At 36.9% G+C, this 18,174-nt stretch overlaps 1 protein-coding gene across 1 annotated transcript in view; it reads left to right on the plus strand.

Annotated features, from left to right (window-relative positions):
• Window positions 1-7,064: 7,064 nt before the first annotated feature.
• Window positions 7,065-18,174, plus strand: part of LOC131778595 (E3 ubiquitin-protein ligase UBR2) — a 30,937-nt gene continuing 19,827 nt past the window's right edge. The window contains exons 1-14 of the mRNA XM_059095017.2: window positions 7,065-7,506; window positions 9,839-9,917; window positions 11,713-11,823; window positions 12,413-12,543; window positions 12,905-12,965; window positions 13,464-13,544; window positions 14,296-14,358; window positions 14,617-14,740; window positions 15,798-15,896; window positions 16,846-16,882; window positions 16,994-17,045; window positions 17,245-17,301; window positions 17,477-17,518; window positions 17,999-18,080. Of these exons, the coding sequence (XP_058951000.2) occupies window positions 7,169-7,506; window positions 9,839-9,917; window positions 11,713-11,823; window positions 12,413-12,543; window positions 12,905-12,965; window positions 13,464-13,544; window positions 14,296-14,358; window positions 14,617-14,740; window positions 15,798-15,896; window positions 16,846-16,882; window positions 16,994-17,045; window positions 17,245-17,301; window positions 17,477-17,518; window positions 17,999-18,080 (1,357 nt within the window). The 5' untranslated portion in view covers window positions 7,065-7,168. The remainder of the gene's footprint in view (window positions 7,507-9,838; window positions 9,918-11,712; window positions 11,824-12,412; window positions 12,544-12,904; window positions 12,966-13,463; window positions 13,545-14,295; window positions 14,359-14,616; window positions 14,741-15,797; window positions 15,897-16,845; window positions 16,883-16,993; window positions 17,046-17,244; window positions 17,302-17,476; window positions 17,519-17,998; window positions 18,081-18,174) is intronic.

The following is an 18,174-nucleotide window of genomic DNA, read 5'->3' on the forward strand; positions in this document are numbered from 1 at the left end:
GTAGATTCCAAGTTGCCGTGCATCTGTTCAGTAATAGATCACAGATGATGTCAAAATGTGGTAAGAACATCAGTGACACGCTCAGCTGCGCCTTGTGTGCCACTTTTTTGTTCTTACCACATTTTGATGTCATCTGTGATCTATTACTGAACAGACGCATGGCAACTTGGAATCTATTAAATTTTGTTAAATTGATGTTAGGGTGTATTAGGGGTTAACAGTTAACTTATTTATCATTTAATTGATACTCTGTACAAGTAATTATTTGTTAGTCAGTCCACTTTACTGACTGTGGGGGACACAGTAGCCTAATGATCAGTGCACCTGATTCTGTGTCCAGAGGTTTGGGTTCAAGACCTAGCTAAATCAAAGTGTTGCCTGGGGTTAGGGTTAGTTGGTGAAGGTTAGTTCTTAAGCAAGAGACTTTTAATTACTTTCATAGCACCTTTCTTCAACCTGGAGTACAAATGGGTACAGGGGAACTGACAAGGAAGCCTGATGAAATGTTGGGAGGTCACATTGTCATGGACTAACATCCCATCCAGGAAGTGGTTGTAATACTCCTTGTTGCTTCACACTACATGAAAACTGGGAAAAACTAAGTACTGAACTGTCTGGAACTTTTTGAAAGATGAAGGTCCATGTTTATTGTATCGAATATTACAGGGGAGAGGGATCATTTAAGTCATTTTACATGAAAATTTTCTACGGAAATAGTGGAATACAGTACTGTACTTGGATAAAAGAAAACAATGGGAAAGCAATAGATTACATTTGGGACTACTGCTCTGTTTAAGAACAAGATGAGGTTATACAGAAATGTTCCTTCAAACAGTAAGAAGGGGAGTTTAAGCTGAAAAGCCATCCATTTGGGGCATAGATATTTACTGGAACTAAGCACTGAGCACAATCAGACTGTGAGTTGGTAAGCTAGTTAGCTAAACAGGAATTCATGACTCGCACAATTCTACCTTGGCTACAATAATTTCAAAGTACGTTTGACCAAGGAAGGTATGTTCCTCCACTTTTCCGCTAGGTATCTTGGTGTAAGAACCTGTACATTTTTTTCTGCTTTGTCAGTGTTATTTTCCTAAGCCGTTTAGTGTTATGACTTCCCCGTTTTCTAACAGGTTCCTCCGCTAACGATGAGTTTGAAGCTGGTATCATTTTCGAAGTTCATTCATATAGAAATAATATCACACCTTTTGTGCATTCGTAAAAGCAAAAGAGCCTTGTGAGTTCAATGGAAGGTTATTTAACTGCAAGATTCCCGTTGAGCTGCATTTTGTTACAAAGTAAAGTGCATGTCTTACCAGGTTGGATGTAAACAAATCCTTCTGATCCAAGTTTCTGTAAACTTCTCCATTTCACCCTTGCTGAAAAAAAATTTCATTAGCTATTATTGATCAGAAAGAAACAAAACTCGTTTGAACGCTATAAATAAAAGGCAAACCTCAATAAAACGGGTAAAACAGACCGAAAACTTGAAGTTTGAGATTTGATTTGCTGACGATCAAGATGTGCACATGAGACTACAAACTTTGAAGGTTAGTCTTAAGATGTTGATTTCTTACTTCTATGAATCACGAAGTGGTGTGTGTTGGCGATCGTGAGAAATTTGTTACGATAATAGAAGGTAGTTTATAATTTGATCTTATTTTACTTCAACTTTGAAATAAAATTATGTTAAGTTCGAGGTGGCCCCCAAGCTTCAAATCACTTCAAATAACATCTTCTCTTCTTTTTCTTTGTAGTCCCATAGGATACAAGGCTTAAAAAAATGTTCCAGCTTCAGGATTAAGTTGCTCTTTCTACAACCTTCGGCGAATTCGTTTTTGGGAGGTTGAGGGGGATTTTCCAAGTCATGGCTCACAACTGTCTTTGGCCTTTTTGCTCTCCAAGTTTGTTGTACTTGGTATGTAGGCATGTGTCTTAACAACGATTATAGTCTTGCCTCGATCATCTCCGGTTTTATCTTATTTTGTTGCTGTGTTTTGGTGAGAATTTTTCTGATTGTCCTTTTAGGCTTGAAGTGCTAACTAGAGGATAAACTTTGGTAGAACTTGTTTTATCACATGGCCCCCAAATCCCTCACCACTGTCAGTTCATTGTTTATTTATTTAGCTTTCGGTCTAACCAGTTCATTTACCTCAAAAAAATGCGTGGGCTTTGTATCATGAGTTTAAACTGGTGCCGTTTTCTTCATGTTCATGTGTTATTCGAAACGGATGGCGTCAGCCTCATTCTATCTTGTTTATTTCAGTAGAATACTTCTGCCATACAAAATGAATTTTGAGTCGAAGTGTACTATAAAACTCGCAGATCAAAATTATCTAACTTTGTCTGGTTCTTAAAACATGAGATGAGCGATACAACAAATGGATAATTACTCAAGGGGCTGGAACTCCTTGTTTCTTTAGAATGTGAACTATAGTATTTCTGTCATATTTAAAAACGAATTTCGGGTTCAAATGTCTTCAAACCAGTTCGACTTGCATTTCACTTTGCCAGATAAGTCTTGATCCTTCAATTTTTATTTCTTAATTGAGACTGATGATTGTAATTAACTGTTATGTTCTCTGCTGTTTAGGGAGATGTGAAGAGACCCCACTACATATGGTCGGTGCTATTGACAGAAAGGATTGGTGTGACATTTGCTGTGGCAAGCTGGCATTCAAGAGAATGAAACTAGTACCAGAGGCTTACTACTGGTATAAATTATTGATCTTTTGTTCTCTCCACACAACTTGCCTTAACTAGGTTATGCTACATGCAACTTGTGTCTATACCTTTTTTGCAACTATAAAATTACCAATAAAGTTTTTTAAAGTTTTGTCTAAATTTCATGGGAAAAGAATATGAGGAGTGATCAGGTGAAATATTGTCCTGTTCCTTAAGAGTATGTGAGCTTCCAGTCAGAGCTATAAAATTTCTTAAGTGACTGATTTATGATTTTTCTGCCTTAAAATTAGCACAGCCAAACCCCTGGCTTGAAAACTATTAATTTCTGCAAATAGGCATCCAAGCCAATGCCCATTACTGCAGAATATGCAATGTCAAAGTCCCCTTTTGACTTAAGTCTCATTTCTCTCAAATCTAATAAATGTAAATCATCCATTTTCATAAAGAGATCAACAAACCTCTCCACATTAGTTTAATCTGGCCTCATTTAGTCTTATTCCTGAAAAGAAAAGGCTTTTGGAAATATTTTGTTTTTTAGCCTCACTGTTAAATATCAGCCTTACTGGTTCTCTGTTGTTTGGCATGTATAAGAGTCTTTTCAGACCATCAAATTGTCACACAACGCTTATAATTTAATAGGTTGGAGAATAAGGTTGCAAAGAGTGTATATGATTTTGTTGTGCAGTTGAAATGATAAATGAAAGTGATTTTTACTGGGTAATAATTGATTTATATAACTATTCATCTTACAACTGGAAGCCCAAACTGGTACTTGTTTTCATTCACAATTTCCCAACATCATCGATCATATCTGATGATATTTCTCAGACTAATGATTGAAAAGACTTTATCTTACTCTGATAAAATCCATAATTATTCCTCCATTTCTAACCAGATGGAGCTACCATATCTCTAGCACTAACATTGACTTTCTTTTCTTTACTCGACATTGACCTTTTTTATTTTGGTAATTGGCTCTGCCGGTTGTGATTCATGTCAAAAAAAACTTTTGAAACATAACAGAAACTTCTGTAAACTTTAAATTTTTGCCAAAATTGGAGGTACGCTGCACTTGCAGTACGGTTGAAGCTCTAAAAAACGCTTACAGGAAGGCAAGTACTTCAAATGATCACCGATAACTTGAGATAGCAATGATAAGATAGAAGTATACTATCCAATTCTTTTGTGCGCTTTGACAGGTTAGTTGCATCCTTCAAAAATAACATTATCTACATCGACTGCCCAGACAATCACAAGCCAAGAGTCGGGCAATCTTTTGCATTTTTTAAATAACTTCCTTCCACACATCACACAATAATTTCAAGACTTTACCGCTTCCATCCAAGTTACAGAAGAAAAAATAAGAAGAAAGATTGTCTCAAATACTCGAACCATTGTTTTTTCTGACGTATTTTACTGCTTCTTTTCTAACGTGATTCTCGAACAGGAAACCGACGCAGGCGCATAGCAGTGGTCTCTCATATCAAACTAAAATTTACAGAACATGCGCAACAAAATGACCCTCTGCTGTAGAGGGGCATTCTGTTGCGCATGTCATGTAAATTTTAGTTTGATTTGAGAAACCGCTGACAATCGCGAAAGAAAAGAAGCAGGAAAATACGTCGGAAAACAATAATGGATCAAGTATTTGAGACAACTTTTCTTGTAATTTTTCCAACTTTTGTGTGGTGTGTGCAATTAAGTTATTTTCAAAAGGCAAGAGATTGTGATTGTTTGGGCGATCGATGTAGATGATGCTATTTGTAAAGGATGCAAGAGGCCTGTCGAAGAGCACAAACGAGTCAGATAGTATACTTTTATTGTATCATTGCTATCTCAAGTTATCGTTGATCATTTGACGCACTCACTTTCCTGTTAGCGTTTTTTAGAGCTTCAAATGTACTGCTAGTACAATCTACTTCCAATTTCAGCGAGAAATTCGATACAACTCGTAAAAACTCGAGAACTCTTGTTACCAGTCGTGATCAAATGATCGAATGATCAGAAGTTTATCTTCTGTTTCAAAAGTTTTTTTTGACGTGAATCATAACCGGCAGGGGCGACTACAAAAACAAAAAGGGTCAATGTCGAGTAAAGAAAGCAAGACAACGTTAGTACTAGAGATACGGTCGTTACATCAAAGAGCTTTTTAGAAATGGAGGAATAATTACGGATTTTATCGATGTAAGGAAAAGTCTTCTCAATCATTAGTCTCGGAAATATCATCAGATATGATCAATGATGTGGGAAAATTGTGAATTCAAACAAGTACTAGTTTGGGCTTCCAGCTGTAATATGAATAGTTAAATAAACTAATTATTTCCCAATAAAAGTTACATTCATTTTATCATTTCAACTGCACAACAAAATCGTATACACTCTTTGCAACATTCTTCTCCAAACCCTTAAATTACAAGAGTTACGTGATAATTCGATGGTCTAAAAAGACTCTTATTACATGCAAAACAACAAAGAACCAGTAAGGCTGATATTTTAACAGTGGGGATAAAAAACATTTCCAAAAACCTTTTTTCCTGGTAACAAGACTAAATGAGGTCACATTAAACTAATGTGGAGAGGTTTGTAGACCTCTTTAGGAAGACGGATGATTTACATCTATCAGATGTTTGAGAAATGAGACTTATCTCAAAATGGGACTTTGACACTGCATATTCTGCAGTTATGGGCATTGGCTTGGATACCTATTTGAGGAAATTTATAGTTTATAAAATTCTAAATTTATAGTATGATATTTCAGACACTTAAGAAATTTTATAACTCTTACCAGAAGCTCAAACACTCTTAGGGAACATGACAATATTTCACCTGACTACTCCTCATATTCTTTTCCAATGAAATTTGGAAAAAAATTTCAAAAACTTTATTGGTAATTTTACAGTTGCAAAAAGAGTATAGACAAAAGTTACATATAGTATAAGCTAGTTGAGGCAAGTTGCCTGGAGAGAATAAAAGATTGATAACTTATACCAGTAGTAAGCTTCTGGTACTGGCTTGCCACAGTAAATGTCGCACCTATCCATTCTGTCAGTAGTACCAATTATATGTAGAGGGGTCACTTCACATCTTCCTAAAGAGCAGAGAACATAGAAGTAAATTCCTATCATCAGTCTCAAATAAGAAATAAAAATTGAAGGATCAAGACATTTCTGACAAATTTAAATGCAAGTCAAACTAGTTTGAAGACATTTTAACTTGAAATTTGTTTTCAAATATGACAGAAATACTGTAATTAACATTCTAAAGAAACAAGGAGTTCCAGCCCCTTGAGTAATTATCCATTAGTTGTAGCACTCAGCTCATATTTTAAGAACCAGAGAAAGTTTGATAATTTTAATCTGCGAGTTTCATAGGAATCCAGTTGTTTCGATACAAAGTTGTTTTGATACAAGTCAAAGTCAATTCATTACACACGTAAAGTCGATTCACTATAAATTCATGTCACTTCAAGTCATTTTGATACAGAATATTATACTATATATATAAATGACCAAACGAACCTTCAAAGACATGTATACTCACTAGAGCCAACACAAACTCTGTTGTACAAATAAAACTCATACCTCCGTGAACCTCCACATGTACCCAAGCCTCTTACGCAATGAGAACATGCAAACGAGACTAAGTTTTGGTTAAGTTTATTTATTGAGGAAAGAGATTTATATAGATACAATTGAGACTTCTTCTATAACTCCAGCGCATGTTATGCCTACAATCACGAAACTCAAATACTATTAATCATGTCGTGTAAGTCGGTTATGCGATGGACCTGTGAGGAAACAGCAGTTATTCTGGCGCATGGGTAGACTAAATTATCATATCAATGGACACGTAAACTAAAGAAGAGAAGATGTTATTTGAAGTGATTTGAAGCTTGGGGGTCACCTCGAACTTTACCAAAATTTTATTTCAAAGTTGAAGTAAAATAAGATCAAATTCTAAACTACCCTTCATTATCATAACGAATATCTCACGATCGCCTCCGCATACAACCTCGCGATTTATAGAAGTAAGACATCAATATCTTAAGACTAACCTTGAAGATTTGTAGTCTCATATGCACATCTCGATCGTGAGTAAGGCAAATCTCAAACTTCAAGTTTTCGGCCTTTTTTCGCGTTTTGTTCGCACTTAAAATGGCTCATCCGAAGAACCAGAAAACTCCACGAGTATCCACAGAATTAGAAATGGTGGTAAACCTGTCGTGCTCCTTCATCCCTCTCCAAAAAATATGACAAAAAGGTGTCGATCGCCCAGTTGAAAGCCCGCAGAAGCGCACTAAAAATTTCAAAATGGCGCCGAATGCGCCGAGCAAATTTTATTCGCGCATGCGCTTCGTAATGCCTTCTGCTGATTCTCCGCCATATTTCCCAAAGGAAATCCGTACATAGGACTTTATTTTTCCTCAAAATGTGAAAGTCCGTGGAATTAGTGTAGTGATCGTTACCTTTTTTAGTTTCTATAGATAATGAGTGAAGTCGAGATGAGGGAAAATCCAGAATCCGACTTTGGTGAGCTTGGAAAAAAATGGATTAATTGGCGATTAAGAGAGCTGAGGGAATTCAGGAGTATATTTTCAAAGCACCTCTCGGAACACGTTTATAAATGTTTTGAGCTACATTCGGAGCCTAATCTGAAAGCTGTGATCAACGAAGAGAAATGTCAACGAACGATTTTTGCTCCTTTGGAGTACTTCGTTTGTGGAGAAGACCCCAAGACTGGCTTTCAAAAATTGCAAAGCATGAACTCGCCCTCTCAACTTTGCGGAAAAGTGTTTAAAGTTGGAGAGCCGACTTATTCCTGCAGGTTTGTACAAAGAAATCATCCCAGTAAACTGAAATAACGATAGTTTACTTATTTTCCTTTGATTAAGGCTTATTCTTTCGCGGTCGTATGTTTATGTGCATATTAATAAGTTCTGCTTTGTTCTTGTCGGGTTTGTGGGTCGATCGTTTATTTTGCCGCGTCATAAAATAAGATTTTTGCGATTTTTTAAAAGGCAGAAACGCTCTCAAAGATATGGCCTATGAGATATTGTACCAGATCAAAAAGCTTCACAAAGGCATGTATTTGGCTACAAATCGGGACAGTTGTTTTGTTTATTGTTTGCTGAGATGGATGATAAAAGCATAATGATTAGTTTTCATTATTTAAGATGGCTTTTATTACTACAGGTTTGATTAAAAAAAAAAAAAAAAAAAATGAATGTCTCAATCGTCGCATGTGATGTTAGTAATTAAGCATGGGCAAATGTCATGTGAGCAATCAAGGAAAACCCAAACAAGATAGTATTTGTCAGCTTTTCCACTTTTTTGGGTCCTCATGACAGTCTGAAGAGTTTTTAAAAATTATATCATATTTTCCCTCTTCTAAGCCAGCCAATATTAAAGACAATACTCTTAATTTTTAGCTTTAATATGTAGGTTTAGTTTAATTTTAACATTTCTAAGCGCAATTAAAATTTTAATATTGACAATGGTACTGTATAATTCAATAAATTACAATTTTAGGGTAAATACTGTTCTTGTAGCTTTAACTTAAGTAGTTGTTTGGTGAAATGTCTGTCACAGAACTTGGTTTGTTGAGATGAGCTACAGCTAAAAATATATGAAATACCATTAAAGGTCTAACATTGTGTAAGCAGTTAGCAATATGTGCACCCAAAGTGAGAGTGTTGTCCCAAACAGCATGCAGACATTAGTTTGCTCAAGATTCTGGCCTGCTGAGATGCTTCAAAGAAACTTACTTACTTACTACCCGCCATGCCTGTGTGGCACATAGGGCAACAACAAAATCTTTCCAACGCTGTCTTTCTTTAGCCAGTTTTTCGATGGTGCTCTAGCTGTAATCGAGCCCCCTTAGTCTCTTCTCTACTGTCCTGTGCCAAGTTGTTTTTGGGTGCTCTCTACTTCGTTTGCCTTCAGGTGTCCAGTGCATTGCAATTTTGGCTATGTTGTTACTGGCCTTCGGCATCACATGACTGATCCACCTCCATCTTCTCCTGTTGACAAGTGTACGAATATCCTCCTGCTTGGTTTGCCTCAGTAGCTGGTTATTTGATATTTTCTGAGGCCAGAAGATTCTCAGAATCTCCCTGAGGTTAGCTGTGTGGAAGGATGCTAGTTTTGAGAGGTCCTGTTCTGTCATTCACCAGCATTCCAAGCCGTAAAGGAGAGTTGACAATACACAGCTCTGATAGATTCTAAGCTTTGTCTTTGTGCTGTAGCTTGCTGACCACCATACTGATCTTAAGCTCATAAAGGCATTTCTTGCTTTGTTCAATCTGCTTTGTATATCTACACTAGTACCCCCATCTTGGCAGAGCACACTTCCGAGATGTGTGAACTTGTTGGTGTATAAAATGACCTGTCCTCTTACCCTGATCTTTGTTGGGGAAGGGACATTAACACACATGGCCTCCATCTTCTTCAAGCTAATTCTCAAGCCGACCTGGTTGCTGAACATGCAGAGCCGGTCTGTCTTTTCCTGAACATACTGTCGTGTGTGGGACAATAGGGCTAAATCATCTGTGAAGTCAAGGTCTTCAAGGAGTATAGTAAAAGAGGTCCATCTTATGCCTCTTCACTGATCTTCCATTGTTTGACAAAGGACCCAGTCAATAACAATATTGAATAGCATAGATGACATGGGACTGTTGCCTTGTTGTGGCAGAGTGGCTTGTGCATCCCAGTGACTCTAAGAGCTATGCCGGTGGGGGTGTTTACACTCCTGGTAGGGCCTCCCAAGCCAGAAAGGTCAAGGAGTAGGGTCCAGACTAAAGACAGTCCCACAGCCCTCCAGGCATGGGGGTTAGGCTTAAGGCTAACAACCTTATCCTGTAAAAAGAATTTGTTACGGAAACAGCCCCAAAGATAACCAATATCCTGCACACAGGCCTTCTAAGGTCTTTGAACCGTACTTCAAAGAAAAGAATCAATTAAATTGTTAGCCTAAGACTGTATCTATTTCTTTTTTAACAAAGTGTAACACCACTTGTTGGCATAAAATGTCTTAAGCATTGTAATACCCCTCTCAAGGAAGTTGGACATGGATTGAAATTCTTTAATAATTTTTCTTGGGTAATAAAATGTATGTGACAATGTTTCAATAAACATGGATTCCTTTTTTGATTTTTCAGGGACTGTGGTCATGATAGTACTTGTGTTTTATGTATCAACTGCTTTCAGAAGAGTATCCACAAAAATCATCACTACAAGGTAGGTTTCTTGTTTCTTGTTCCTTGTTTGTTGACCTGTTAACTAATAACATGTCAAGATACAGTTAATAGTCCATTTTACAGTTGTGTGCTTGGTTGCCAAGCCTTTGAACAGGAATGAGGCTAAGGGTGACCTTGTTATGATACAAACCTTGCTGCTTTTCAAATGCAAATTACTTTGTTATCATGCTAACTAGATACTGGTCTCTATCACAACAAGGTCACCTTCAGCCTCACTCCAAATCAAAGGCTTGGCAACTAAGTAAACAACTGTAAAATGGCCTATTGAGTTGATAATAAATGCATGTGAATATATGAAAATCATATATTTGAACTGCAGTTGATAAAAGCAAATTACTCTGTGGTACCTTCACCAACACAGCATCACACAGTTTCTAAAAAAAATTACCTACTTTACATGACACAGCCAGTCATAGTTCATTGTTCAGGGAAAGAACTATTTTTTATGCTTGCTTTTCAACATTTATAGTGGGTGGTAAAGAAGGGTCCTGATCGTGTTTCACACACAAATTTGTGACTCACTTCAAACACATGTCTGTATTTAAAGGGAAAACTTCAAATTTGTCTTATTGTGTACAAGGTTTTAGGGAAATCTTGGACTTCACAAAATGAACAAAGAATGAACTGTAAAGTGGTAGTGGAATTGAGTGGAGGGTACATTTAGTTTTGTCTGTTATCACATGCCAGGCAAAATTACTGAATGCTGATTGGCTGGGACAAGAGCATTTTTTTCTTAATGAAACAAGAGGGCATGATTACTTGGTGATGATTGAGCCTTTTTGCTGTTTGCAGCAATGATTTATTGATTGGAATTGAACTGAATGGAGCCTTGTAACATTGTTAACTCTATTTTGAGAATAAAATGTTCATTGAATCTGTTGATCAGTTACATTTGTTTTAACAATTGTGGCAGCGCTGAAAGGGCTTCATTGTGTGCACATCATGCACAAATGCAATTCCCTAAAACATTTTGCCCATTATGTGATAAACAAGTAATTGCTAGGGTCCTTGGGAAATTAAGGATTAATTTCACATGTATTTTTAAAGTTTTACCTAAAATTGCCCTTGTCACCTTGCAACTTGGGAAATTTTGGGAAAACTTTGAAAATACATGTGAAATTAATCCGTAATTGCTGGTGGTCACTTGTGATTACATGTACAAATTGTACACCTGGTTTCAAAGTTGAATAAGCTCACTGTAGAAGTTATGGTAGAGAACACAAGTATGAGATATGGAACTAAAATTGCACAACACAAAGTTCAGTTGCCATTTCATTCCTTTTACTATTTTTATGTTGCACAGTTTAGTTGCCTTAGACAGCATTTTATTGTAAATGATTAAATTTGTTCATTCCCATATGAGAAAGTTTTGGCAAAAGCAAAATGTGTGATACATGTACACCTGTACATGTAGTTCCATCTTTAATTTTTCTGCCTTCAAATCTGAAGTTAATGCTTTTGTTTTAGTGTTCAGTTTTCATTGTTGGGAAAAAGGTGGAATTTTGAGAAGAAAAAGGGGAAAATTTTTAATTAATCATATTACTGAAAGTTAGTTAGATTGGATGGACAGCCCCTTATCCCAAAATGGATATAATACAAGCAGAAACAGAATGATCTTCTTGGTTCAACTGCAACCATTTATCACCAACTGCCGTGTATCTATAACAATTCCTAATCCATTAGGAATTTTCCCAGTATTGATCAGAAATCAGGCATGCATGTTTTCTATCTCTACAGAAACCTCATATCCCAGAATACTTTTTAATTTTTTGCAGATGAACACATCTGGTGGTGGTGGATTTTGTGACTGTGGTGATGCTGAAGCATGGAAAGATGGGGTGGCCTGCAGCATACATCAATGTATGGGAGATGCTGAAGTGGAACAGGTGTGAAGTTATATTTTATTTAAAATCTTTCTAATGGTAGTATATCTTAAGTATCTGTTTTCCTGAAAGTGAGAATTTAAGACATCACAATGGTAACATTGAAAGAAATAATTTAAAAACTTAACTTGTAGTTTTTTTCACCCTTCTAGCGCTATGCATATTCTCCATACTATTTTTCATACATTTCTTAAGGTGCTAACAAGGAGAATTTGTTGGGAAATCAAGTGCTTTGTTAGGTGGTGATTATTTCCTGTAATCACCTTAATGCTTGATTCAGGGTTGATATGGTAAGGAGAGGTTAGATGCTGGTCACTTTAAGGGATCAAAGGGTTAAGCATTTTGCAAGTAGCCTGTCTTGTTTCTGTGAAAGCAGTGTTGAGTTTCAGACTGAAACTTGAATCAATTTCCTTTAGGTTTTTGTTTTATCTGATTGAACAAACTTGGGTGATTTCATGTAGTTGTTTGCAAAGGACAACTAGGAGATGTACTAAGTTTTGAGACATGTGTAGAGCTGTTGTCCTGCATATTAAAATTTCTATTTTGCCAGTGTCTTGTTTCCACTGCTTTCATTCCTAATTTTTTTTCACAGAATCCAATTGACAAGCTGCCACCAGACACAGCTGACAGAGGAGCTGATATCTACAATGTTGTGTTAAACTACTGTGTTGATCTTATCTGCTGGGACAAGGATGATGAACTTCCTGATTACCTAGATGTGATGTAAGTTTGGAACAGTTGTATAGTGTTAAAAAGACCAATTAAACTATTCTGTATCCAATTAAATTTCCTACAACACACTCAGAAAAATAGAGGTTTAGCTTATCAAGATTGATTCATAACTATTGCATGCAATTTAGCCTTACCTCAACTCTTAACCCACTCACATTTGAGATCAAATATTGATTCTCCCCAAGTCTGTTGGATAGATTTTATTACTTAAGTCAGGAGAATTTGGTGTTAGATAAGATATCACCTTTTTGCTTGACAGTGTATTAGTGAAATTCATTTATGGCAATCCCAGGAGTGGAAGGGTTTGAATTATTATCAAATCTAATGAAGTTTTTTTCCTTCTTGATTTCAGTTGCAATGAAGACACTTTTGTTACAATGTTATTTAATGATGAAGTTCATACCTATGATGAGGTTTGTCAATGATCGCCTTTCATTTTACTGGATTTGTATGCAGTGCTTAATGAACTTGGTATTTCCTTATCATCCCAGGCTTAAGTATTAACTCATAGTTTACTGTTGTTATGACAAAACTATGTGACTGTTGTTCTTTGAATTGCTCTCTAAATCAATGGAATTGTTAATTAAGCTAATGATTGAAAAACAGGTTTTTTTCTTCTATTATTTAAACATTGTTTTTTGCTCAAATTTATGTGTTAGTTTGATTTACTATTATGTGGTACATGTACATTGAATACCTGCTATATGTGTTCCTTTAGATAAGATCAGCTTATTGCAATGTCTCAAAACAATTGAAAGTCAACAATCAATTTGCTTGTGTAACAACTTTATCATGTACTTTGGCCTAAGGATCATCTTAAGGGTAGTTTTTCACTACAACTGGTACTTGTCTACAACGTGTAAGGACTTTTGAATGCAGTGATCATGAAAATTAAGTCTTTAAACTGACAGGTTATACAGACTCTGCAGCAAGCAATACCTGGATGTACACAACATCAGGCATTAGCTTTTGCAAATACTGTGGACAGAGAGGTAAGTCTGAAGCCTGGACAATCTTGAAATATCTACAGTAGTTAACTGGATTATAATACTGAGTCTAGACGGTTAAGAATATTTGAAGGTCATATATTTGAACTGCGGATAAAGACATGAATGAAAGTGATCTTTGCAGTGATGTGCACTACTTAGGCAGCAGACGGCCAACTGTCGGCCGACTGTCGGCCGACAGGTTTTTTGGGGAGCTCTTCTTCACAATTACCAAAAATTCAGGCCTGTACGGGATTTGAAGTCTCTGAGTCTCTTTGCTTGAGAGTAATTTTTTACTGTATTTAATTAGTATGATCAAATGATGATTGAATATTTTGATATTTAAAGTAAGGGTATGCATTTGCTAACACAAAAAGCCTAAATCTGATTTGTTGAGTGATACAGAAAAAAAAACAAAAAAAAAAACAGCTGTTCCAGCAGTCAAATTATATAGTTTTTTTGAGGGTAGACAAGCAAGAAGCTGTTTGGGTGGTCGGTTAGGAGACAATCTGTGCCAATCAAGAAGTAAAGGAAACACCACTCACTATGTGGCTTTGGTTGTTTTCCAGAGCTACAGTGTAAAGCTGTAATTTTTAACATCTTCGTTTTGGTTTCAGAAGCTTATTCTGTTTGAAACATTTGCTATGACTACTGAGCTGACATTCTAGCAAAGTGTTCTCCATAACTGTAAATTGGTAATAAAAATCAAACAACAATAACCTAATCAATGCTTACATGTTTATGCCGTATTTCTCAGGGAAGATCAATTGTGAGGACAGGAAGCTACAGTCAGTGTGAGCAGTCCAGAAAAGTTATAAAGGTACCACAAACGCAAAAGTGTGAGAGACAATCTGCAAAAAGTGGGAATTTTTGGTAACTCTTGTCTGGGAAAAAATGTTACGCTTCGTTCAGTAGCATATACGCATTGCATAACTCACGGCGGTTAAAAGGTTAAGGATTTAGGCGTAGATATTCTTTGGATGGTGGCTTGGATAGAAGGTACATAAAAAGCGTAAAAACTTTTAATTTTGTACATGTATGCGCTTTCCGTAACCCCGTTTTCTTATGGTCTACACAGCAAGGTACTTCAGGACCAAGTCGGAAATCTCTCAAGTGTCGTGTGATGCATACTAAAGTCATTGCACATCAGATGTGTGCAGTTCATATGCTGGCATGGTTGAACAAGATTACCAATTACTCGGGTTGGTTGAAACTGTTGATGTTTCCAAAACTTTTGGTGCACTCTGATAAGGCACATCAGATTTTGAAAATTCTCTTCTGTGGTTAGAAATTAGTATAGACTGTAGGTAATAACATGATTTAGAGTGCAATTTGGTGTTAATAAGCTCGAGTAAATTTTTCAAAGACAACAAAATGATTGCGCGAGCCCGTAGGACAAGTGTAGTCTTTGAAAAATTTACGAGCTAGAATCAAACCGCTCTCTTGTTTTTTCTGATAGTAAAAACAGATTGCGATCACTGGAATAGTCACGTCTACAACACTTCAAGAAAATTTGAACCTGTGCTACATGAGAACGAAGGGCTAACGATGGAAAAGTCAGCTTTGAAACTATTTACGGTGGCCAATTTACACTGTCAACTCAGTTGATAATACTTAATTACCTTTTATACTCTCCCACCGACGCAGCACCAGAGTTTCTATAGAAACTTACACCCTGTATTGTGTAAACGATCGCCGAGAAATAATAAGCGTAGCGATCCTCAGTCGTGAGAATAAATTCCGTAAAGTACTGAACTCGTGTTATCTTGCTGCTCTATTTACGAAGTCTTTTTGCAAAACTGATTAGATTAGATTAGACCAACACTCATAGTCTCAAAATAACCGTAGAGAATGTTCTGTCTTTACAAGGACATTTGAAAATGATTAGACGTTCTAGTCTTCTCGAATGAGGATGATAAGCCTTGGGCCCCTTCTCTTGAATTTTCTGTGTACGGCATGCTAATATAAGTTTATTTTCTAATTGTAAAATACTGAACCTCTGTAAACGATCGAGTTGATAACGTAAATTTGCCACCGTAAAAGGTTTTAAAGCTCAGGTTTCGAGCGTTAGCCCTTCGTCAGGGCGATTGAAGAAGGGCTAACGGCAGAACCGTCAGCTTTGAAACTATTTACGGCGGCAAATTTACATTATCAATTCAGTTGATAATACTAAATTACTTTGTTATACTCTCCCACCCACGCAGCACCATAGTTTCGTTAGAAACTTACCCTCTTTATTCATTTTGCTTTCCTTCACAGATGGTCTGCGGAGGATTCTCTGTAACTCTGTGCTTGTACGTAAGGATGACTGTGATCTTCTAAGCAGAGTATTATTGTCTGACGCCTCCTTGTGGAAAGGTACGGTAACTGTTGACAGCATTTGATTTGCTCATCGTCAATTTATTTCAGTCATCTATCCAGCTGTGTCTTAAGTAACGATGTTCTTAAGTAGTTGAATTAGGCAATCAGTCCCTCCCTCTCCACCGTGGAACGTGGAATTGTGTCAAAAATGCGGGTTGTATATGTAGTTATTCATGGTGGTGAATACACTTGTAATGAAGTATAACTGGTCTGTCACACAATGAGGCCAATTCCGGTGTGGATCGTGACGTCTCGAATGGGTATCCTGTCTTTTTCGCTGATGTGCTCTGCGCCGACAACTCAAGTTTATTCGCTGACGTGTTATGTCCCGTTCGCCGACTTACAATAGAATGATCTGTAGAACAGTTTTACTTATCCTGTCCTTTAGTTATAATTAAAGAAGAAACTGAACATCCATGCAATAAATATATAACTAACAATAAGGTCACACTATAGACAGATGCTAGTCGATTCAGGACTCTGGGAGGATCAGTATGCACCTGAGATTGGGAAAAAGTCCTCAGGAAATTTTTTTTGTTCATAGTTCTGTCTTAAGTCGGCCAACGGGTCAGTAACACGTCGGCGAGTCGACCCGATTTGTCGGCGAGTCGACCCGATTTGTCGGCGAAGGGGAGGTCGGCGAAACGACCTTATACCCTCGAATACATATTGCTAGTCTCCTTCATTCGAGTGGATAGACATCATGGTTCACCTTTATGACTGGCTGGGAATACTTCGAAATGCACGAATCATGCCCATTAAAAACCAGCCAATCAAGGCGAAGCAAGGTGACATTCTTGCCTGAAGAAGACTAACAGTTTGCAGTCGAAATGTCGCGGTATACATAAGTGGAAAGGTATTTCGGAAGTGACTGTTGATGAACATCGTGAAACAAGTTACGATTGATACCTTAGCACTAGGACTTAAAAAATCGTTTTTGTTTCAGTTGCTAGGGCTCATACCCACAAGCTTTTTATGAACACGTGAGTACACAAACCATCTGTAATTTCAAATGCCTAAAACATTACAATCTGCATTACATTTGTTGATTTTTAGTGGAAAATGAATCGTGACTTTTTTTATCGTTTGTGTAGAATGTTGATGGATTCCTTGGGAAAGAGAGCATTTGCCATTCATTTCACCAAGGTAAAGAATATAATGCCTGTCGACGTCTAGAATTAAAAGTCTGGTTACCAACAATCAAATTTTAGTCGCATCGGCGACTAGCAGGTTGCAGTTTCGGACCCTATTTTCTCTGGATTCCAACGTGCATGAAGTCGTAAATTGGGAACAGCGCCCAGCACATCTGCAATAAACGATTATTTTCTGTTATTTTGTTTCGCAGCATTACAGACAGATCCAAAAAGACTTCGTTGAGGATGATCACGAACATGCTGTTTCAGTAAGTGGCGCTTACTTGGTTTGTGGCAAAGGGTTTTATCAAATTAATTGAATTAAATCGACGTCTTGTAGAATCTACAGCACATTTATATTCATTTTTATTACATTGTATTTATATTTATAATTTTTTTTAAAATGGATTTTTGAAGTAGTTTTTATGTCTATTTTTCCATCAGGTCACATCTTTATCAGTTCAACTTTACACCGTTCCAACAATAGTAAGATTATTTGTATTAATATCGTTACTTTCAGTAAGAGTTGTGCCTTCACTTCTTAAATGTGGAAAACGCTTGATTTATTGTATTTTATCAAACGAGTGGAAGCGGATCGCGCGTATCGAGAATTGCGCGCGAGAGGAGGAGTACATCCCCTTCTCGCTTTTACACGTGTTCTACACCCAACTTCAGTTTGAAGTCCCGCTTCATTCCGCTATGGATCGCAGTTTTTGATCTAGCAGACACAAAATAGTGCACAAAATAATGAACAAAGTAGGGCACTTTATTATATAAACACCAATGAATACCAAGCGCTTCACTCGCTTCTGAAATATTTTTCAACACTCAAAGAGAGATTTCGTATCTCCACGCGGCCATGTAATATCCTCTATGTATGATTTCAGGTAAATTGGTGAAAAAGGGTAGAGGACGATTATTTATTCCCTAAATCAGTAAAGTTTGAACTTTATTTCCTTAAATTAGGCCAGGATGCTGATTTTAGACCATGACGTGTTGGAAGTGATTCTTTCTGCATTCATGGAGCAGTTGAAGCCGGCTTTGAACAGTAAGTGTGTGGAAATGTGTGGGCTGCTTTGGTCTTCTCCAAGCGCTTTGATTATGTAGTCTATGCGTTTGTTATGGTTTGTTCTTTGATGATG

The sequence above is a fragment of the Pocillopora verrucosa genome, chromosome 7 (assembly GCF_036669915.1).
Source record: "Pocillopora verrucosa isolate sample1 chromosome 7, ASM3666991v2, whole genome shotgun sequence".
Classification (NCBI taxonomy): Eukaryota; Metazoa; Cnidaria; class Anthozoa; order Scleractinia; family Pocilloporidae; genus Pocillopora; species Pocillopora verrucosa.